Source organism: Zeugodacus cucurbitae, chromosome 5 (genome assembly GCF_028554725.1).
Source record: "Zeugodacus cucurbitae isolate PBARC_wt_2022May chromosome 5, idZeuCucr1.2, whole genome shotgun sequence".
Lineage (NCBI taxonomy): Eukaryota > Metazoa > Arthropoda > Insecta > Diptera > Tephritidae > Zeugodacus > Zeugodacus cucurbitae.
This window is the reverse complement of record NC_071670.1, coordinates 41,151,500-41,174,263: the sequence shown is the minus strand read 5'-3', so window position 1 is coordinate 41,174,263 and position 22,764 is coordinate 41,151,500. Positions and strand designations below refer to the sequence as shown.

The 22,764-nt window shown below is 32.7% G+C and overlaps 1 protein-coding gene across 1 annotated transcript in view; it reads right to left on the bottom strand.

Moving 5' to 3' along the window:
• The window catches only part of LOC105214659 (neurogenic locus Notch protein), a 132,756-nt gene that overhangs the window by 85,513 nt on the left and 24,479 nt on the right, over positions 1-22,764 (bottom strand). Inside the window, exon 2 of the mRNA XM_011188209.3 lies at positions 1,356-1,431. Within this exon, the coding sequence (XP_011186511.2) occupies positions 1,356-1,431 (76 nt within the window). The remainder of the gene's footprint in view (positions 1-1,355; positions 1,432-22,764) is intronic.

Here is a 22,764-nt window from a genome sequence, read left to right as displayed (position 1 = left end):
AAAATTATCAAAAATATTATTCAAAAATTAAATAAAAGAATATAATAAAAAAATATAATAAAAAATAGGAAAAAAATAATCTTAGAAAAATAAAGAAATAAAACAATAAAACCTAAAAAAAAATTATACAAAAATTAAATAAAAAATAAAACAAAATTTCACCACATTTTAAGATATTGTTTTCAATATATGATAAAGTACTTGAGTATTACTGCAAAAAACCTCTCGGAAAACTTAAAAAAAATCTATAATCAAAATACCTAAATCCACTTAATACCTATTTTAGTCTTCGTGGAGTGCGGTGCATTCAAAAAATATGATTTTCATGGGCAAATTGTGGATTTGCGGTGTCTTTGTGGTTGACAAGAGTCGATAGCAAATTTTAAACCAAAGGTATTATATTTTTTAAATGAATAAAGTTATATTATTATGCATTATTCATAAGTATTAAAAGGCATTTAGCGCCGCTTAGCTGCGGTTTATGGGAATTAAGCAAAAAAAAATATTTAAAATAAAAATATATATTAAAACTATGTGGGGTATAAGCGATTAATTTTCGATTGTTAAAATGTTGCGGTAAGCATGTATTCATGAACTACATTATCATTAAGAATATTAAATGATTAAAATGCAAAAAAAAACTGAAAATAATAAAAAAAAAATAAAATGATAAAAATTAATTAATAAAAAAATATACAAAAAATGAATTAATAAAAAAATATAATATATGAATTTAAACCATATTTGAAGATATTTTTTTTAAATATACTAAAGTACGTGTGTTTTGCTACTAAAAAAATTTAATAAATTTTATTTAATCTATATATTTATTTAGTCTGCGTAGAATCCATTTTTCATTTATACGAAATTTTTATTAAAAAAATCTAAGAAAAATTAATTTTTTTTTCAAATTTTTCTACACATGCTGAAGTCACATTTCAACTCCACACACATTTTTCTTCTACTTCCACTACTTTCCTCTCCTCTATTGTCTTAAATACAACACACTTAATACCTCTCCGCCCGCCACTAACATATCATGAACCTGTCAACACAAACCAAAAATTATCATAACCTGCTTCACACATTCTTGTTCACACTGCCACCCCTGCACTTAATGTGGCTTCATTAAAATGCCAAATATGTCGCGCATGCGTAAATACCCAAATAACAATACAGAAAAATAGTATATGTAAATCCATTGAAATTTACGCTATTATGTTGATAATGTTTTAATTGCGCGCATTGTTTGGCGCTTTTCAATATTTTAATGGCGCATAAAATACAGAAAATAAATAAATAAACAATTATATTTTGTTCGTTAAATAATAATAATATTAAACACTTGAACTTACTTGCAAAAGCTGTGTCCATTGCTTTGTGTCATGCACGTGCCGCCATTTTTACAACCCACAGATAAGCATGAGGAGCCTGTAATGAAGAGGAGAGGAGGTTTAATTAGGATTTTTATAAAGAGTTTTGACTATAAAAATTAAAAAAAAAATGAAAGAAGAATATACAAACACAAATAAGATAGTTCTATATTAAATACATTAAAATATAAAAAAAATGTAAGCGAGTTGCAAACGAACACACAACTCTTATAAAGTTTCATTAGAGGTTGTTGAGTCGAAAAATATAAGCTGACTTTTTGATTAATATTCTATATATTATTTATACTAAATGAATTTAAAATACTTTTTTATAAGCGAGTTGCAAACGAACACACAACTCTCATAAGATTTAACTGAAGGAATCCCCAAAGGTGAAATAACATTTTTTCTGGAAAATATAAGCTGTATTTTGATGGAGGTTTGAAACCATTAATTGATTGAAATACCGTTAAACTAATTTTTTTTTTAATTTGAAGTCGCTTATTTTCTAATGATACTCGTTAAACGGAAAACTGATGAGATTGTATGGATTAAGATTATTTGGTGATTCTTTTGTTATTCGCTTACAAGGCTTAAAAGACACAAGACCGTAATCCAATCCAAAATCAAGCTCACAATGAGTCGCCGCGTACCACACCACAGACCCCGCTTCACAAAACCATAAACCAATTCATTTTCGCGCTGATTTGTGGCACACACTCACCTCCAATGACAACTGCCACTAATTCAACGCTACAGACTGACGTTGCATATAAAATAACAATAACAATTGCGGATATTTTGAGATTTTCATGTGGTCGCTCATAAATATTGCCGCGTGGTCGACAGTGCCAAAACGGTGCAACGGTGGCAACGATGTCGGTCGGCGCCGACGATTAATTTTGCAATTTTCGTGGCACAATTGGTAAGTCATAATGGCGGCGCGACAATGAATTGCAACACTGGGCAAATATTAGACGAAATATATGTATTATAGAAGAAAACAATAAAAAAAAAACAACAACAAATAATGCAAGCGAGTGGCCCTTATTGTGCGCACAAAGCGAAATAAACACAAATAAAGCTTACAATAAATAACACAATCTCACAAGCAATGAGTGTGGAGTTGGCCAGAAAAAGAAACAAAAACAACTTTAAGGCACATACTGCCGCAAGTACGTGTTGCAGCTAATAGACGGCATTAAGCGACGCAGCTGTGCGCTTCTAGGAAGTGCTGCAGCGCCAGTTCGTTGGAGCGCGCTGGGGTGAGTTGGGTGCTGGTTCGGGTGTACGGAGGGGGGTAGGGTGCACTACACGCAGTAGGTGCGCCAACCGTACAATAAACACTGACGTGACATGGCAAATGTCGTTAAGATTACGTTTCATTATGGAAGTTGGAGTGCAGTTCGGTTCGAAGTCGCCAACGAAGCAAATGTATATTTACACAGGAGTTTTACATGTGTGTGTGTATGCGTTAGGCGGTCTTGGAGCGCTTGCATGGCTTAGAATATGCGCGCATGCGCAGTAGACAAAAAAGTATATGAGCATTATTTAGGTATTAGCAACAAAGTAAGTGTGTGGCAACAGCAGTGAAATGCAATACTGGCTGGGAGTTGTGTAAATAATGTGAAATGTGTAAAAAAATGAAAAAATTAAAAAAAAATTAAAAAAAAAATTTAAAAAAAATATAAGAAATAAATAAAAAATTAAAAATATTTAAAAATAAATAAAAAATATAAATAAAAATTTAAAAACATATTAAAAAATATAAAAAAATAAATAAAAATAAAAAAAAAATTTATATGTATAAAAAATATTAAAAAAATTAAAAATATTTAAAAATAAATAAAAAATATAAATAAAAATTAAAAAAAAATATAAAAAAATAAAAATAATAAATAAAATTAAAAAAATATATATGTATAAAAAATATAAAAAAAATTGAAAATAAGTTAAAAAAATATATAAAAAATAAATAAAAATTAAAAATATTTAAAAATAATTAAAAAATATAAATAAGAATTAAAAATAATTAAAAAATATAAATAAGAATTAAAAAAAATAAAAAATAAATAAAAATAATAAAAAAAAATTAAAAAAATATATATATGTATAAAAAATATTGAAAAAATGAAAAATAAATAAAAAATATAAATAAAAAATAGAAATCAAAATTAAAAAATATAAATAAATATTAAAAAAAATTAAAAAAATAAATAAAAATAAAAAAAAATTAAAAAAAAATATATGTACAAAAAATATTCAAAAAATTAAAAATAAGTTAAAAAAATATATATAAAAAATAAAAAATAAAAATAAAAAATATAAAGAAAAATTTAAAAAAATATAAAGAAAAACTAAAAAAAATATAAACAAAAATTAAAAAAATATAAAAAAAATTATTTTAAAAAAATTTCAAAATTAAAATTTTATATAAAAAATCTGAAATTAGTATACTTCAATCTTCCGTGAAATACACTCTGATATGTATAATTTTAGCTAAATGCCTTTGTGTATGTGCTTCATCATCAGATCATCAAATTTCCATCAAAACCCCGTTGTATGCGGCACAACGATAGGAAATCATTGCCGCCATGTGGCGCGTATTTGGGTTAACAACTTTGTGAAATTTTTAAAGAAAACACACAAACAAGACGGTAAAATAAGAAACTTCGAAATGAGCGTAATAAAAACTGGGAGTGGAAGCAGCAAAAACGCACGCAGACGCACGTGAATGCTGCAAACGCGCAAACAATTCGTCAATTTCAACTGTCAAGTACAAGTGCGAAAGCGCCGGTCTTTGTTTTTTCGAGGCAAAAAACCTCAAAACAGAAAAATGAGAAAACAATGTCGAATATATAAAAGTAAATGAACTGAAAATAAGCTGAAATAAATCAAAGTGAGAAGAAATGTAGTTATGTATATGTGCCTCAACTACCTGTCATTAAAAGTGGCTTAGCGGCAGTAAAACGCATGATACTATAGACAAGTGAAAACAAATAAAATTACTCCGAAACACACACATATACCAGATATCAAAGTATACATATATAATGTTTATGGATGCTCTGTTCCTCATCATAATCATCAATTTCTTGAAGCGGTCTTTTGAACTCGAAACGCATGCGGCCCATTTCATTACGCTTGCCGATCTTACACCACCATCAGCAAAAAACATATCGAAAAGCATTGCTATGGTCTTAAACAACAACAACAACAACAAACACATATGTTTGTAAGAAAACAAGATTCGCCCATTTTTACCTTCTCACAGTCTTCGGCGGCTCATTTTTGCCTCGTAAATACTCACTTTGTTGCCTTTTGTATGAGTACTTGCTACCTTCAAGCCCACCATTCGCATGCAAAGCGGTTAAAAATGGAAATAAATCCACCACAACCGACGAGCAACATCAATAACAACATGTTGTAATAACTTTTTAATAATCAACAACAAAACAGTGAAGGCAAAGCAAAAACAATAACAACAAATCTACCAAATGAGCATAACCAGAGCAACAACAACAAATAATCATAATAATAAAAACAACAAAGTTACGATTTAAGACAACGCAAGCAAATAAATAAGAGGCAAGGCAATGTGGCAACTGTTGTAAAGGGCTGAATCCAGTGTGTGTGTTTGGTACAGTGGGTTTAAATGTAATTTAAGTTGAGTAAACTGGGAGTGACTTAAGCTTAGTTAAGCTACACACCTTAAATTTTCGAAAATTCGTGAGTAACTCCTTTGGAGCTTTCATACATAAAAGCTGCGTGAAAGTTTTTAAATTCGAAAGACGTTTATTAGTTGAAGAATGAAAATAGTAATATTCGAGTACACCAATGAAGTTTTTAAATTTACCGAAAGCGAAAAAAGAGAAGCTTTTTGGTCTATAAACTTATTTCAAAACCGAAAAATTCGAAATGAGATAAACTAGATTTACAAAAGGACGCATGTGTCCGTGCTTCCTCCATTCTAATATTGAATAGTAATCTGAAAAATATGCAAAAATGCTTTTCATGAAAGCTTTGATTTTTGTGAAAGCTTCGTTTTTTATTAAAGCTTTTTAAAATATCAATATTGGTATATAAATAAAATGCCCAGGAAAACCACTTGTATGAATGAGGTTTTCTTAATAGTTGCAAAAACTTTTAAAAGCTTTCACGCAATAAAGTTTTAAGCTTTCTCAAAACAAAGCTTAAAGCTTTCACAAATAAAATTTTAAATGTATTGTAAAAAAACAAACTATAAAAAATATATTTCTAAAACAAATATTTTTTTTAGTAAATTCACCGCTCTTTGTTTCACCATCCACCGCATAATGACGAAAGCCCCCCAACCAAAGCGCAAACTACTCGCACTGCGTTGTACTACAGGGCCAAGGGCTACTTAGCAACATCGAAGATCGACGCGCCCTACAATTCAATCATAATGTAATTTATTATGGCAACATGGTGAGCGTAATAACAGCAACAACAACAACAGCAGCAGTATGCTTTTCACAAGGGGAACAAATGAGCGAAAGTTCAGTGTACTGCTAACATAAGCAAAAACAGCAACAACAACAAAATAACTGGCATAACAACAATAACAAGCAACGGCTGATTATGTTACGTTGTCGATTGTTGATGTTTGACCGGTGACGACTTATTCGCGTAGCAGCAGCGCTGTCGGCTGTGATGGACAACTCAAAAGCGCTGCAACAACAACAACAAGAATGCTTGCAACAACAAACAAGTAAACGAACATGCATCGAGTGAAGCGCAAAAAAATGCAATCTGGAATTGTTACCAACAAAGTGAAAGAATTTCTGTTCTGTTGTCACCGACACACATACACACACACCGCTCACCGATTCGCTGCTGATGCATTGCTGTCGAAAAGTGTACGCAAAAATTTAAATGAGCTCGTTCTACAAGCAAGTTGTTGTTGTTGTTGTTGTGGTTGTTTTTTTCTTTTCACGGTCACTTTGCGCAACAACAACAACAAGTACGCCGCGCAGCATTTTAAATTGATGTTCGCTCTTTTAAATGACATTAAATTAGGCTGCTCATCGTTGTTTGTTGTTTGCTGCTTCGGTTTGGTTGACAGTGTCACCGCTGATTGCTGACGGCCCTTGGCGCAGTTGTCGCTGCTTGACTTGATTGGCTGTTGTTTGTTAGCATTTGCTGCTGTCATGTTGCGGCGCAACCTTTGCCGCTGGTGCTTTTGATGCAACACAGACTACTGCAGCTACCGACGTGCTGCTGTTGCGTCAACAAAGCGTGTTGCCATTGACAGCTCATCGTGTTGCGCGTAGTCGAGGTGCTGACCAACGTGTTTGCAACACTTCGCTGCCATCTTTTTAGCCTGCGGTCTGACAGCGCACTGATAAATTCTTAATGATGATTGATTTGAGTAGCTGTTGCACCGCTTTCATTTGGGGTCAGGTGGCGGTGGTGGAGAGTGGCGAGGTAACAAATTGGTGGTGCTAATTGGAGGAAAAGTTTATTAAGGAGAAATTCGCAAAAGAAGGCGGTGAAATGGTAGCGCCCAATTGTTGATTATATAGGTGATATTTTAATTTTTTAAGAAAGGAAATTTTTTAATGTTTTTTTATTTTTTTTTAAGTTCATAAACATTATTATTTTTTTAATTATTTCAACTTTCAAAACTTTTTAAACATTTTATTTGGTTTTCTTCAACAAATTCCAATTAAAATTCAGCACGCATGCTCTGGCTCACATATTGTTGACATTGCATGCTGCTGCATTTCAGCGCGTTATCACACAATACAATTCTTTATTTGAATGAGTAATTTTTATTTACATAAATTTTTCGTGTTGTTTTGGTCAAGAGTATGTAAAGTGCATTAACACCAGTGCCAGTATGATGAACACAGCACGTACACTTGAACGTTTTGAAGATAAGAATGGAATAAATTTAAATTCAGCTGATGTCAATTCAATTAATTTATACGATTGATAATTTACTATTTATATATTTTTCTCTATAGTTTCAAACTAACGATTTAAATTTTTTAAGTGCATTTCAAAAAATTTAAGAAAAAAGTAAAATGAATCGTTCAATAAAATTTTTTTTTTATTAATATTTGAAATATTTATGTTGTATTTGTAAAATTCAACACCGGAAGATTTCAGTGAGAACATATTTTTATTAATTTTTATTTATGATTAAAAAATATTTTTTTATTTAAAATTATAATTTTTATTCAATCTATCCAACAGATCTTAGCAATATTAATATAATTATTTAATTTCTATTGTTTTTTTATTTAAATATTTATATATTTTTTTATTTTATTGAAAATTTTTGATCCAATTTTTACAAAAAAAAAAAAATATCTGAAATTTTTTAAATATTTTTTTTTATTTTATTTGTTTTATTAAAATTTAAATTTTTTTTATTAATTTTCGTATTTTTTTAATTTTTATCAAATTTTACCTAATATTTTTTATTTCAAATTTTTTAAAATATTTTTTTTTTATTAAATTTAAAATTATTTATTATAATTTTTTTCTTATTTTTGAAACTTTTTTTGTTGTATTAAAATGTTTTTTTTTACATTTCTTTTTATTTCATTTCAACTTTTTGTTTTGCACACCGCCCTCTTGTCGTGTGTCACTTTGTCAATTAATTTAGCGAAGATATTTTGTTATTGCTATTGTTGTTGTAGTCAACAACTTCCTCTGCACGAGTGTAAATCTATAAAATTTATGAATGAATGAATGAATAAGTTTGTCGGCTTGACAGACAAAGAGATTAAGCGTAAATCTCTGCGGCTCAACTGAAGCAGTCAACATTAGACACAAAAGTGAATAAATTAATGCATAATACAACAATAACTGCTACGACTACTTCTACTTTTTTTTCGCAATTATGGCGAAAAGGTTTTGAATGAATACATCTCTCTCTGGCTTCACCTCACTTGAAGTGTTGAAGAAGAGTTGGTGACTAACGGGCAAGCAGCAGCAGAATTTCAACACATCCGGTCACATAACAAAAAGTGGTGTTTTTTGGTAATAAAATTTTAAATATAGGTATGCGCACGAGAGAAGGTCAATAAACAGAAGTGTATTGGAGGAAAATGGTTTATACTTTTTAAATAAAAAATTAATAATAAAATTAAAAAAAAAAATTAGTAAAAATAAAAATAATATAATTCTTGTGCCTTTGTTTATACATTTTAGTGGAGCTTTCATCAACATTTTAGTGAAAGCTTCTGAAAGCTCTGTTCGATTTTCTATTATTTTTGATTCAAATTTATGAAATTCTAAAAGCTCTTATTATTGGTATCTAAATTGCTATTAAACTGAAAAGATCACTGTGATTTATGATTTCAATTCTCTGAATTATTATACTTAAATTGGAAAAAACAAAAAAATATATAAAAAATATCCAAATTCAATCAAGCGCTCAATATTCGAAAATCTAACGAAATTCGGTAACTTTTGCACACCCCAGTCGTTTGGGCTCACTACGAGTCGAGAGCTAATAAACTGTCGCAAAACAACAAACGCTACTGTCGATGAATAGCCGCTGATGATGGATGTCGAAGCGAATAAAGAATGCATGAATGAATGAGCGCTTCGCCAAAGCACAGTCGAGCACACGCTGAAAGCGCGCTTGAACGGCGAAAAACTTTTGAATATAAATTGAAATCAAGCAAAAAACTAACGCAATAAAATTTCAAGAGCTATAAAAATACAATGATTCTAAATATAAAAAAAACTTATATAAAAAAGAACAACAACAAAGCGCTCGCGTAAATTGGCAAATGGCCGCGCGCTAGGCTTGCTAGAAGGGGACCGTACTGAGCGCGCTTGCATTGACAATTGTTATTTTCTATTGAATTGAATGGAGCGCGCAGCTAAAGTCGCGTCGCTGACGCATGCAATAAATTGCAAATAATTGTGGCAACACGCTGTTGAAATTGCAAAAGCTCGAAGAACACACACTTTGAAACGAGAGAGAATAGCATTTAAAATAGTAAGGAAAAAATGCAACAAAAGCCATAACAATAAAAGCAGGCAATTGAAAGAGGCAAATGCGACGCATTGCGCTAACGGTAGGCAAAGCAAAATACAATCATATGTGCATGCAACATATGCAATTTATGCCTGTTGACTCACTTATCGAGTGTTGCCTTACTGCAACGGTTGGCGGTGGCGCAGGCGAAGTCAGCTGACAGACTGTCAGCCGCGCGGCCAGCTAGTCAAAGCGGCAACACAATGAATTAAAGCGCGCAGCCGCTGGTCAGCGCGCCACTACTCAGGCAGTCATCAGTATCAGCAGCGAGCGCGCGCGTCCGCTTGCCAATTGTTTGCTGTGCGCGGCAAAAGCTGCAATTGCCCGCGGTCGTGGCTGAATTCAATTGATTTGACATCAATTAAAAGAGTGCAACATATCATGTTGTCGCGTTCATTTTTTTATTTTTGCAATGCCTACAGCTGCATTTTTATTTATTTATTATTTTTATAGTTGGCTGTGTCATTGTGTGGCGGCTGAAGTGGACGAATAAAATTTATGTAGAAAATCGCGAAAATTGTAGCTGTTATAATTCAAAGCTGCTACAATTTCAAGAATCACGGTAAGCGCCACACGTTGCAGCTACTCGTAGACACCTGGTCATCTACTATAAGTGCTTGCCACACTTTGGCCGGTTGGTAAATGCCAGAACAATAGGCAGCTCAACAAATCAACATGTCAAATTCAGCTGGTCACTTAAGTGACATTTTTGCTGTGTTTGTTTAATGAAAGCTTTGAGTAATTTTTAAAAGCTTCAAAGAATTTTATACTGAAACTTACAACTTACAGAACTATTGTACTTTTCGTACATTAATTAAACACTTTTGATAAAGCTTTCGTCAAAAGTTTAGTGAAAGCTTCTGAAAGCTCCGTTCAGTTTGACATAATTATTTGCTAAAGTTTAAGAGCTTTTAATAAATCGCTATTTAACATATACTATCTTCAATTACTAATGACTCGAATTCCACAACGTTCTTAGATTATATTGAGCTTTCGTAATAACTTTGAGCTATTTGTAGCGCTTTCAAGGTTGTTTATTTTATAAGTCGAGTAATGTACAGCCAAATAGTTATTTTTAATTATAAAAATGGAGCTTTTCGACGAAACTTCCTCATTTTACAACTTTAAAATTATTTGCGGAAACTTTTCTACAATTAAACAACAATGTTGTCTCAGAAATAATACATAACTCCATAATCTCCACACCTAACCGTCATTAAAACCTATACTTTAGCTCATACTCTATAAACTGCTACAATTTATGTTGTTTTTAAAAGCCACTTCTGCAAAGCGCTTTTATTTACAATTCTTTTCTCCACTCCCGTTTGAGATACACTCATAAAATCGCCAAACAAATGCCAAGTCACTTGCAATAAAAACCGTTAAACTAGACAGCTTGCTGTGACAGCGAAAAAGTGTGAAAAAGGTCTTAGAAAAAACGCCCACAAAGCTTAGAAGCAGCGGGCATGTGCTTACACTATTTATATAGACATCGCGCAGGCGCAGCGCTTTGAGCTAAGCAGCCGCAGGTGTTGCATGTCGCCGGCATGAGTTGTGGCAAGCGCTCCGAGTTGATGACTACAGGATATGATTTTCACGAAATTTGCAATTCGCATGTTTAAGTGTAATAAAAACATTAGAGAAGCTGCGCCTGGATATATTATACATATATAATTGGCAGTACTAAGAGGTGGTTGGCGGTGAAATATGTGGTGTCTGAAGTCGACATTTTGTTGTTCTTGCTTTGAACTAATAAATAAATTTGATTTGTGAATATATAGTTTGCTGTCGTTTATTTGTTAGTCATGCCACAAAGTAACTGAGTAAGTACTGGGTGCGCGCTTTTATGTGGACTACATGTTAAGGTCAACTGTGTCCCGTTTTGAGGCTTGCGCTTAAGTTGCGCTCATTTGTTATAGTTAAATTTTATTCGTGAGTAGTTTATTACACTCAAAGTGCATAAAAAATTCCGAAAAGCTCTTCGATCTGAGCTTTTACTGAGGATCATTGTGAAAGCTCTAAGGCTCAAAAACTTTCAAGCTTTCACTTTTACAAAAAATGTCAGCTTTTCAAACTTCTGTCAATCAAATTTACTTAAGTAGGCCTATATATTGTCACTCGAGCTTTCATAGAGGATCAGCGGAAAAGCTCTGAGTCTCTACAGCTTTCAAGCTTTAACTTTTAAGGCTTCAAGATAAAGTTTAAACGAAACTTCTGTCAATCACATTTACCTAAGTAAATGATTATCCTGTCATTACAAATTAAACGAAGAATTAGCCTCAATTAAGGCATTTTATTTTTCCGCCAAATTTTCACCAAATCAATACGTGATTACCGCATGATGTTTATGAGCAGTTGTAATTAAATACGATTTTCCGCAAAATTAACATGCTCGCATTGCGTTAAAGTGCTCACAAAGTGACATAAAGTTAGAAAAAACTCAAACAAAAAACTAAATTTTACACCAACGAAGGTGTAGAGAGAAGCTAAAGCTAGTGTGTATGGCAAAAAGCTGGTAATTCACTTGTCACACCTGTCTGCACGTAGTAAGCTCAAATTCAAGCACCTGCCATGTGTGTGTGTGTTTGTATGTATGCACGAATAAGTGATTAAAATAAGTGGCGTTCGGTGAGGTGCGGTGCGCTGGGACGCGGCAATACCTCAAATGCTTAACGTTGAGCGATATGGCATGGTTGGTTGGCCGCGCACAGCTGATTTGTGCAGAGATCACTTACAAGCCATATAACTTACATCAAATGAAAACTCAAAAAAAAAAAGCAAATACAAAAGTAAGAAAAAAAAACATGTGTTAACATAATGAGTGGCACAAAATTGAAAATGAAATTAAAATTGTGTGGAAAAAAATCGTTAAAAATCCATAAAGAGCAAATCCGTTTACACGCTCTACCGGTGAAGCTGAACACGGTGGCTGGCTGGCTGATGGTGAGCTGTGCGCTGAGTGTGCGCTATGCGCATGCGCGCCAATGAATTTGTATTTTTTTGTGCGCATTTCTACATGCATATTTGTTGTTTTGTTGATTTTCCCACGGGGTGTATATACATATATGTGTATGCTTGTAGAACTTTAATTTGACCAAAAATTAGTGGCGCAAATTGGTGTGACACTAATTAGTTATTAAAATACGTCGCTGAAATATTTGCTTTATTAAGCTTTTGATTCTTAAAATTTAGTTTAATGACAACTTGAGCTTCTGATTGATAGCTTTCGGCACACATTTCAACCAGTAATAGCAGAAAAGTCTTGTATGGCATTCAAATTGGATCGCGCATGCGCAATTGACATTTGAGCACAGAGCGCTTGCCTTACTTTTCCACTTATTTAATTTATATATGTGTATTTTTATACTTTTGTGTAAGCTTTTAAGAGCTTATACTACTTAAATGAGTAAAAAGTTGATACCATGCGCACGCGCAATCTGTCACTCTTGGATGACAGCAACTTGACATTTTGATTTGCACACGTTTCAATTTTTGCTACTAGTGTTTCAGTATTTAATTGTGAGTTTTTTTATTTTTACAAAATTTGAGCGTTTTCGAGAGTATTCGAATTGAAAGGCAACAAAAAAATTGAACTAAAAGTCACGATCAGTTAACGATCATTGAATCGAAATGCACTTTTTTAGCGATTTTAACTCATTTTGAACTGGATAGATTGTTTTAGAGACGATGAATATTTATTATATAACTTTCAGTATATCACAAAGACAATAAATCTATTTTCGAGGAATTTGATTACTGATCCTCAGCCGATCGCAGGATTCAATCTGATGAATTTTGAATACTTTTACTAGTTTTTGCTTATAATTTAAAGGATAAATGGCATTTGATAGATCTTATAATCGAAAAATTGTAAAAACACGTTTGTCCAATTCCAAGCCAGATGGTTCTATTTAACGGAACAAATGTACTTATCATAAGGGACGTAGGAAAAGTAACAGAAAATCATATTCACGAACAATATGTGATTAACATTAATAACGAAAAAAAAAAAATATTTTCTCTAAGAATATTGAAATAGGTCAAACTCTCCGAAATCATTAGATTGAAAATTATGTTATTTGTCAGTTTATATCCAAAAGTGAGAGGGACTAGCGTTTATACTGAGATAAAAGCAATACTTTTTGTCAAACATAGACGAGTTCTTACGATTATGAGTCCTCTTCGAACAAAGTATAATATTTCTAAATGAATATGTAGAGGTATGTGTATAGAAGAACGAAGTTGTACTTAATATCAAAAAACTGGGAGGATCATGAATCAGGAATAGAGTTAGTTTCTGCGAATTAAAGTTTCGGAATCCTTATTTTAACCTAACTCCCAAATTAACCGAATAATATAGCAGAAAACTGATGATCTGTTATTAGACCTTTATTTGTAGATTGCCTCAGTAACATTTCCCCCTACAAACTAACGACATACCAAGTCTTTAAAATGTCAAAACTACTATTACTACCAACAATTACTTTCCAATTTCAAATAACTCAAATTTTCCCATACCACAAGCATGGAAAGTTTTCGGCAAATTATCACTGGTGACACTTGCCACAAAGTGGTCATCAAAATTCTGAGCGCACTGACATTCTAAATTTAGACACGCTAGTTACTAGTAATCGCACAACAACAAACAAACAATACATACAAGTAATTTAAAAAAAATGTCATTTGAAAAAAATTAAAAAAAATGCTTATCGTTTTACCAAGCAGCATGCTGCATGCGTTTCAACAAATGTATGAATGAATGAACTGAATAAATAAGCACGCGCGATAATATAACAAAACACAAAATGGAATTAAATCATAAACATAGTGAAACAATATAAGCCAACAACAAAATTAATAAAGACTTTCAATCACGGTCAAAATTTTCTCACGGTCCACGCCACAAAAGTCAAACAAAAAGCAAAAACAAAATACAGTAAATATAAAAAACAAAAGGCACACACAGACACACAAACATACAGGCAAAGAAAGAGGAAAATAAAACTGGATTTTGTAAAGTGATAAAAACAAAGCGTACAACAAAATTAAATGTAGCAACAACAACAACAAGCAGTAGTGACAAAAAGTGAGAAGCCGAAATAATGAAATGAAACAAAAGGCAACAAATATTGTAAGCTTATATGTGTCTTTGTATGTGTGTGTGTGTGTGTTTGTGTAATAAAACAAAAGGGGTGTATGGTGTATGCTTGGTGTGTAGGAGAGCGGGTGCGGCAAGTTGGCTGGCTGGCGAAATAATTTGTAAACACGGCACAAAAACACGAGCCCCAATTACGCAAAAACCACAAAGGTAACAAACAAATAAGAAAATAATAAAAACAACAAAAAAAAAAAAAAAATATACAACAAAAATAAAAACAACAAAGAAGTGCAAGAAAACTGAATAATGCAGCGGATGAGTCGATGGTCAAATGAAAGTGAGGAAAAAGTGGGGAGTATATGATATACAAATGTTTGCAAGTTAATATGTAATTTTTGAAGGATTCTTGTTCACACTAAAGAGTTTTTAGATATTTCTTATTATAATTAAAAAATTAAAAAAAAAAATTCTAATTAAGTAAATTATATTGTTTTTATACAAATAACTAAATAAAGAGCCTACGGAGCACTTGTTATAATTAGCTAGTAATACAGTGCACATTTATCGCTTCTTGTGGCATGAGTATGCCTCGCATATCTTTTATTCATAGCACAATTTATCATTACCATTGTAGAACTAGCTAGCCAGTCTGACGCTTACATTTATCAGCGCTTCGACTCTATTTAGTGCAAGCACAGAGAGGCTTGACTTGCTTTAATCATTTATAAATTGTGTACTGAGTAGCCTTCAATTATGTAAAAAGTTCAAAAAATTCTAAAAATTTAATGCGTAGAGCCAAGAAGAAATATTAAAATATTTTTATGGATGTGTAGTTGCCAGCTTGTTAAAAAAAAAATATTTAATTCTTAGTGATAGTTAAACAAAATTTTAAATTTTTTTTATATTTTTATAATATTAGAAATTGCAACGAAATAGAGATTACAAATTAGAAAATAAAATATAGCTAAAAATTTTATGTAACGGTATATCAATATTATTTTCACTAGAACAATTTTTTAAGTCAAATCTGGCGGATTTTTAATTTTTTTGAAGTATTTTTTTTACATTTTTCTTTCGACAGGGTTGCCAAGTGTATGCGTATTCAAAATAAAATAAAAAATTGGAGCATGTAAATATTTAATTATAAAAGCTGTCAATCTTTAACAATTATTTTTATTTATATAGTGTTGCCATGTGCATTGATATTTGGAAAAAAATCACAAAATAATAAAAAAAAATAAAAATTTAATTGATAATATAATATAATTTAATTTTTTGAAATTTTTTTTCTATTTATTGTAGATTGACAACAATCTACACAACTAGTTAAACTGTAAACAGCATTTTTATAAATTTTTATTTAGATAGGGTTGCCATTTGCACTGATATTTGGCATTAAATTAAAGGATTGGGCATGTAAAATTTCATGATTAGTATCGAAATAAATTAATTTTTCGAAAATAATTATTTTTATTTTTTATAAGGTTGCCAACTAGCACCAAAAATTTTTGAGGTTATATTTTGTCACTAATAAATTTAACCATAGAACAATTATATTGATTTCAATGGAATTATTATTATTGATTTAAATAGTATGTATCGAAAATTAGACAATTTTCGAATAGGGTTGCCAATTTATTTTAAGTGTTTATGGTTGCCAACTATTTTGAAAAAAATGCTTACATTTTGTCACAAAATGTTTAAACCACATATAAATTGAATAACAAAAATTATACAAAAAAATTGAGAAATTTTCAAATAGAGTTGCCATTAAATTAAAAATAATAAATTTATATTTTCAACATCAATTAATATTTAATTATTAATATTTTTTTACAAATAATTTAAATGATTATCTACCAACATAAGCTGCGCTTAGCTAACTGCACACATGTATTATTTATATATAAAACTTTCCACACCCACTTACTATCACTGCAACTGCACAGCTCTTATCAATTCAGTGTGCTCCCAATCCGTCTCCGACCCAATATGCGCTGACGAATTATCAACATATGCAGTGACTGAAGCGAGTGCGCTGAATACATGAAATGGGTGAAGTGCATTACAATGAATAAATATGTGACAACAAAACCACAAAAAGCAAAACAAAACAACAAAAACATCACATCTGCGCTGATTTATAACTATGACAGCCACCCCCTCGAAGCGCGCGCAGCACAGATGAGCTGCATGCAAAGCAACAACAACAATGTGAATGAAAGTGTTGACAAGCCACAAATGTCCGGCGTTACATACAGACACACAGACAGACATAAATATATATTTATTTTTTTTGTATGTAAATAGTCTACTTAGAAAAAGCACTTTCCCACCCAGGCGACACGCGTACTGCGAAATAAAAATATTTTTATTTTTTTTTGTAATAAACAATAATAACAAACGATGACTGTGATGAAGATGCAGAAGCTCAGTTAAAAAACAGCACAAGTGTAAATATATACATATATATATATATCTATATATACTCGCTTTGTGCTCATTTTATTCGTTATTATTTTGTTGTTGTTGTGTTCCGCTTTTGTTTAGCAGCAGCTAGAAGAATTTTTCTTTTATTTTTTCTAATCTGTTGCATTGTTGTGGCAGGCGGACAGCATTGTTGCTGGAGTGTGCCGGCATGGCTCGTTGGTTTGTTGGTTGCTGAGCAGCAACATGTGCATTTTTTCAAACAATTGAAAAATACAAACTTCTTCGAAAAACAACAACACCAAATAGGCTGCTATCTTTAGTTTTGTTATTGTTGTTGTTTTTGTTGGTCCTTTATCGATTGCCAAGTATGTGAAAAGTGTGGGAACGAAAAATTTCCATCAGTGCAAAAGGAAGTACTAAGTACTGATCTGTATGTAAATATATGTATATATAAGTATTTATTGGTGTGCTTTGGGAGTGAAGTGTTGAATGAGCGGAACTGTTTGACAAATAGCGATTAATGTGTGCTCTAAAGTTGTAGATAATAGTGCTGTCAAATTATGGGTTGTTGCTAGAAGTGAGGCATTTGAATGCACCTCTGAAAGAGAAGATTGGAATCTTATAGACAGTTTTGAGGGATTGGAAGATGCTAATTAAAAATAGTCCCTGAATATGCTGTAAAGAAAAATATTGCATGTATCTTTAAAGCCTCAATCATAATAGTTTAGATAGTATGGTACTTCTGAATACATTTATATATGTACATATATGCTACACTAAAGAAAGTTATACAAATCGCCTAAATGTATGCTAAAGTGAATAGCTAAAAAAAATATTTGCCAAATTTTGGCGAAACTCGAATCGTACAAACAACTGGTATAAATCGAAAAACTGGGAAAAAGCATATTGAGATGGAATATTAAGAGATTATAACATCTTAATGAGTAATTTACTTACTCTACGCTGGCTAGTCATGTTGTACGAATGGATGAAAACTCTCTAGCTCTGAAATTATTCGATGCAGTACCCGCTGGAGGAAGCCGCGGAAGAGGACGACCTTTACTCCGATGGAAAGACGAAGTGGAAAGTGACTTGGCGTCATTTGGTGTTTCCACTTTGCGCCAAAAAGCAAAAAAGGAGGAATGAGTGAGTGGCGCGCTCTGGTGGATTCGGCTATAATCGCTTAAAGCGGTTCCTACGCCAAATATATATATATATATTACTGTTGTTGCTTTCAAAATTATATTTTCTGATAAGCGATCAAAGCTCCACGCACAGAGCAGTGGCTCAGAGAAAACTTGGAACAAAAGTTTCGGAAAGCTCTTGAAAATTCAAATTTAAGCTAAACGACGAACATAAAAAATATTATGTTAGGGTCTAAATATCTAAACATCTCTTGTGATCCCATGTTTTAAATGAAGTTAGAGGTTGTAAAAAATATGTATCACGGCATTAGAGGTTATATATGGTGCAATTAATGAGAGAGGCATTTGAAAATAAAACTTTTGAAATGCTTTGAGACAGTCTTATAGTCACTAATATGTCTCTAAAGGTCTCAATAATCTAGTTACGACTGTTTAAATAAACAAATTGAATTGAACAATGTTATAAAGAGCGTAGATACCTACATATGTATGTAAATGCAGTAGACCACTGTATTAAGCTTTACACATAACGAATTATTTTTATTACCTATTTACCCTTTCACGAACAAAGGTATGTAAATATCACATAAATAAAAAAGAGTAGTCAATTCAAAGGACTATTTTTATATGACATGTCACCCTGTCCTATATGCATATGCACATTACATATATGATTTCAGGACAAAATATCCATTATAAGCAAGGACATTTGATTTATTGAAAATAACACTTAAATGAACACAACCGCTGTAATTGTAATCGAGATTTGCTAATGGCTGTAAAAGTGCGTCGGAAATCACCCTTCAAGCGGTACACGAAATCAGATAGACACCCATACATACTACCTGTATAACGGATTAAATGCCTCAGCTGGTGTGCAGGATGGGTAGCTAATGCGCTTGTCTGGGGACATGTAATTTAAACGCACTTGAAAATTACACTAAACCAATTTGAATATCAATGTAAAAAACAACAACAAGAACAACAATGGAGGCATTACAAGGCGAGTAAATAAATGAATATTCATTCCATGCTGCTCAAGTAGGTGTTGGTGCCGCGTATGAGTGTGTACATACGTGCTTTATAAATGCGTAGGACACGTATTATAAAAAAGGAAGAAGATTCGTGGTGGTGTATTCGTGGGAACCGGTTGATGTGCGTTAATAAAAAATTGAAAAAAAAATAAATAAATAAAAGAAATCATAAAAAATTAAAAGAAAAGCTGCACACCCGCTCGAATGCGAAATGTCAGGGGCGCAGTTAGACAGAGTTTGAGGCAGAAGGAACTTAATGGCATACAAAAAATCCGCAAAATAAACAAATTTTATTATAACATAGCAGCTTGTCAGGCGCACTAATGTCGGGCCTGGCACATAAGGGTTAAAGCGTCAGCAATCAGAACGGGGGTTACTTTTCACCATTGTAAGTAAATCACTTGGAAAAGGGTATGTAAGAGCAACAACAAAAAAACTATAGCATAGACAACACTCAAGTGCGTACATCCGCTATGCCAACCACAACTACAACAACAGCAACAACAAAATAGCAATAAAAATCGAAAACTGCCAGCACTTAAGTAATCAGCGCAGCGCAAAGTTTTTGATTACTTTGCATTTGCGCCTGCGCAAAAATGACAACAGCAAATGCATGCAACACTTTCACCCAACGCACCGCGCAACACAGCTACCCCACAAAGCGGTGGTATGTGGTTGAGCGCAGACACAAGTGGTGGTTGTTGTTGATATTATGTTGTTGTTTTTGTTGTTATGCTGTTGTTATTGTTGCTTGTCTGTGTAATTGCGACAATTGTTATTACATGGTGCTGCAAGTATGGCGGTTTATATGCACAACGAGGGGTGAACGCGTATAGGCGACACGACGGTTATGTTGCCAGCAACATATGTATATGGAAAAGTATTTACTTTATGCAATCGCAGAGTGGCGGTTGGAAAAAAAATAGCAACTGCATGTCAATAAACTTTAATGGGCCGGCAGTCGACTTTATATGCATACAAGAATGGTTAGCCGTTAGCAAGCAGCCAAGCCAGCTGGCTGGGCAGGCGACAAATAATTGTGAGCGAGTTTTTGTTTTTTCATTGCAACAGATTTTATTTCTGCATTTCGCGCAATCAAACATTATAAATAAAACAGTTTAAAAGCCATAAATATCCGTTCGAAATAACGCAAGCAAAAACAATAACAACATAAGCAAACAATCTACCAAGCGACGGCGAGTCATTTTCTCCGCCATTTAAGCAAATGCACATGGACAATAATAAAAGTGTTGCGTCTATTAAAAACGAATGCAAATATTGCAATTTACATGCTGTTGTTGTTGTTGTTGCGGCTTTTGCCTTTCCACACTTCTTTAATTATCGAACGCCTTTGCTTATTGGTTGTTGTTGCACGCTGAGTGCTCTGTAACGCTGATAGACTTGTAGCCTGCTCTATAAAAACTAAGTTGCAATTAACGAGGCGACGCGAGGCGATGGTTGCATGCAACGGCGCGGCGTGCCGGCATTGCAACGCGCGTTGTACAACTCGTAATTGCTGTGAATTGCTGTTGCATTTGGCTGTAGAATGCCCGGCAGTTGAGATTTTTTATTGCTCCGACACGACCACTTGCCATTTGTCAATCAACGAAAATTATTTTCGAGTAATGATTGTGTTGCAAAAATCAAATGTGCAACCAACGAACGACAAATGTCTGGTGGCTAGCTGGAGCGCTGGAAAAAAATGTGTGAAAAGCACGCGGTATTCAAATGAAGACAAAGTGTGCGACAGAGTGGTTGGTGAAAAAATATTTGGGTTATAGGTAATTTAGTTAAATGATTTTTAATACATTTTTTCCTTTTGTGAGCTTTTTTGCAGTAACAGTTCGGTAAACAGTAGTGAAGGAAAGTAGGTAAGTGCTTGGTAAAGGTTTAATGTGATCTCTTTTCGCAACACAAAACATTAAAAAATCACAATCGTACAAAAAAATAATACAAAAAATAATTTGAAACAAGTTAGAAAGCTTTTCGAGCTCTCAATCGAAGTACTTTTTTTGTCAGGTATACAATAAATTATTCCAGTTGTTATAACTAATCCACATAAACTTGTAGAAAAATATTAAGAAATCATCTTGAAAAAGATTTTTTCGAAAGCTTCGTGGATTATTGAAATTTAAAAGCTTTGTTTTCCTACATTAAAGCTGTAGCCTGAATGCCTTTGTAGACTGTTAACATCTTTCTTACAAAATAACAGAAAATTCGAAAAGAAGCCAAAGAGCTTTTCAAGCTTTTATACGCATATTTGCCTTTGGACAAGCTAAACAAAAACGAATTGTGTTTTCTATAGTAAAATAACATAAAATAGTAGACAAGTTGTAATAAAACATATCTAAAGAGCTTTTCGCGAAAGCTTCGTAAACTGTAAAAGCTCTGATTTCATACTTACAGAGCTTTTTGTGCATTTTTTCGATTGTTTTAAATTTTTTAAACAAAATCAGTGAAGATCTTTCAGTTTATTATTATTTTTATATATATACATATTTCCATCTGCTTCCAGTATATATTATTTGAATGAACATTTCATTCATTATATAATTTTAATGCACCTTCTATATAATCAGCGCTTCAAATCTCAGTTAAACACAAGGGATATTGCTACCCTCCATGGACTGCAGCTTCACGTGCCACAAAAGGTAGCTGAAATCGCTTGGAAATTCCTCTACTTCAAGCCGATTTCATTTTCAGCACCAAGAAAAATGCTTGCATTTCTACAAATAAGTAAGTAGTTGGTATTTTTGCTTATCTCAGTGTGAATGACAGTATCGTTGGCGGCATCTGTGGCCGGTATAAAGTAATGGCATGGAATAAGGAGAGTGTGATAATTTAAGAATCAGATTAAGAAGCAGTGTTGCCAATGAAAAGGAATCGAAAAATATATAGTAAAAATTACAAAGATACTATACAAATTAAAAGGAAATATTTTATAAATTTTTAAAATAATTTTCTAAGATAAGATAAGAGATAAGTTTCTAACAATCTGGCAACACTGCGCAAATTACAAAGCAATTTTCCGCAACTTCATTATATGATGAATACATATGTATCTAGGTAAGTAAAAAGCACACACAGTCATCTCAAAACCAACTATAATAATAACAACAAACAATGATATTGCGCCAACAACCAACGCAATGCCTAACAAGTACTAACACTTTGGCTGTTAGCCTCCACAAACTTCAACTTCAATACCAATTCTGCATCTGATCTTGATATACTCAAATGCCAATTGCATGCAACGCGCCAACTGACACTGAGTTAACTTGAAAGTGCAACGCCTCGACGCAAAGCTCCGCCGACACGAGCAGGCATGCGTACATTAATATGCAGATATGTGTGTACGTGTGTGTGTGCATATTGGTTTTTATTGTTATTATCGATTGTTCCATCGATTGAGTTTTGCATCTCTGCGTCTGCACCATCTCCATAGCTTGCCACATTTGATCTGCTCCGCTGTGTGTTGCATGTTGAATATTAAATTGAAGCAGTCACTCTCTTTAGCGACTGCCACAAGTTGTTAATTTTCTTGCCACTTCTAGGTTGGGCCTACACAAAGGCTGGCACATACATACATACACACGTACTAATGCGCTTACAAATAAATTCTTCCTCTTCACCATCTTTGGAGCGTAAAAATGTGGCATAT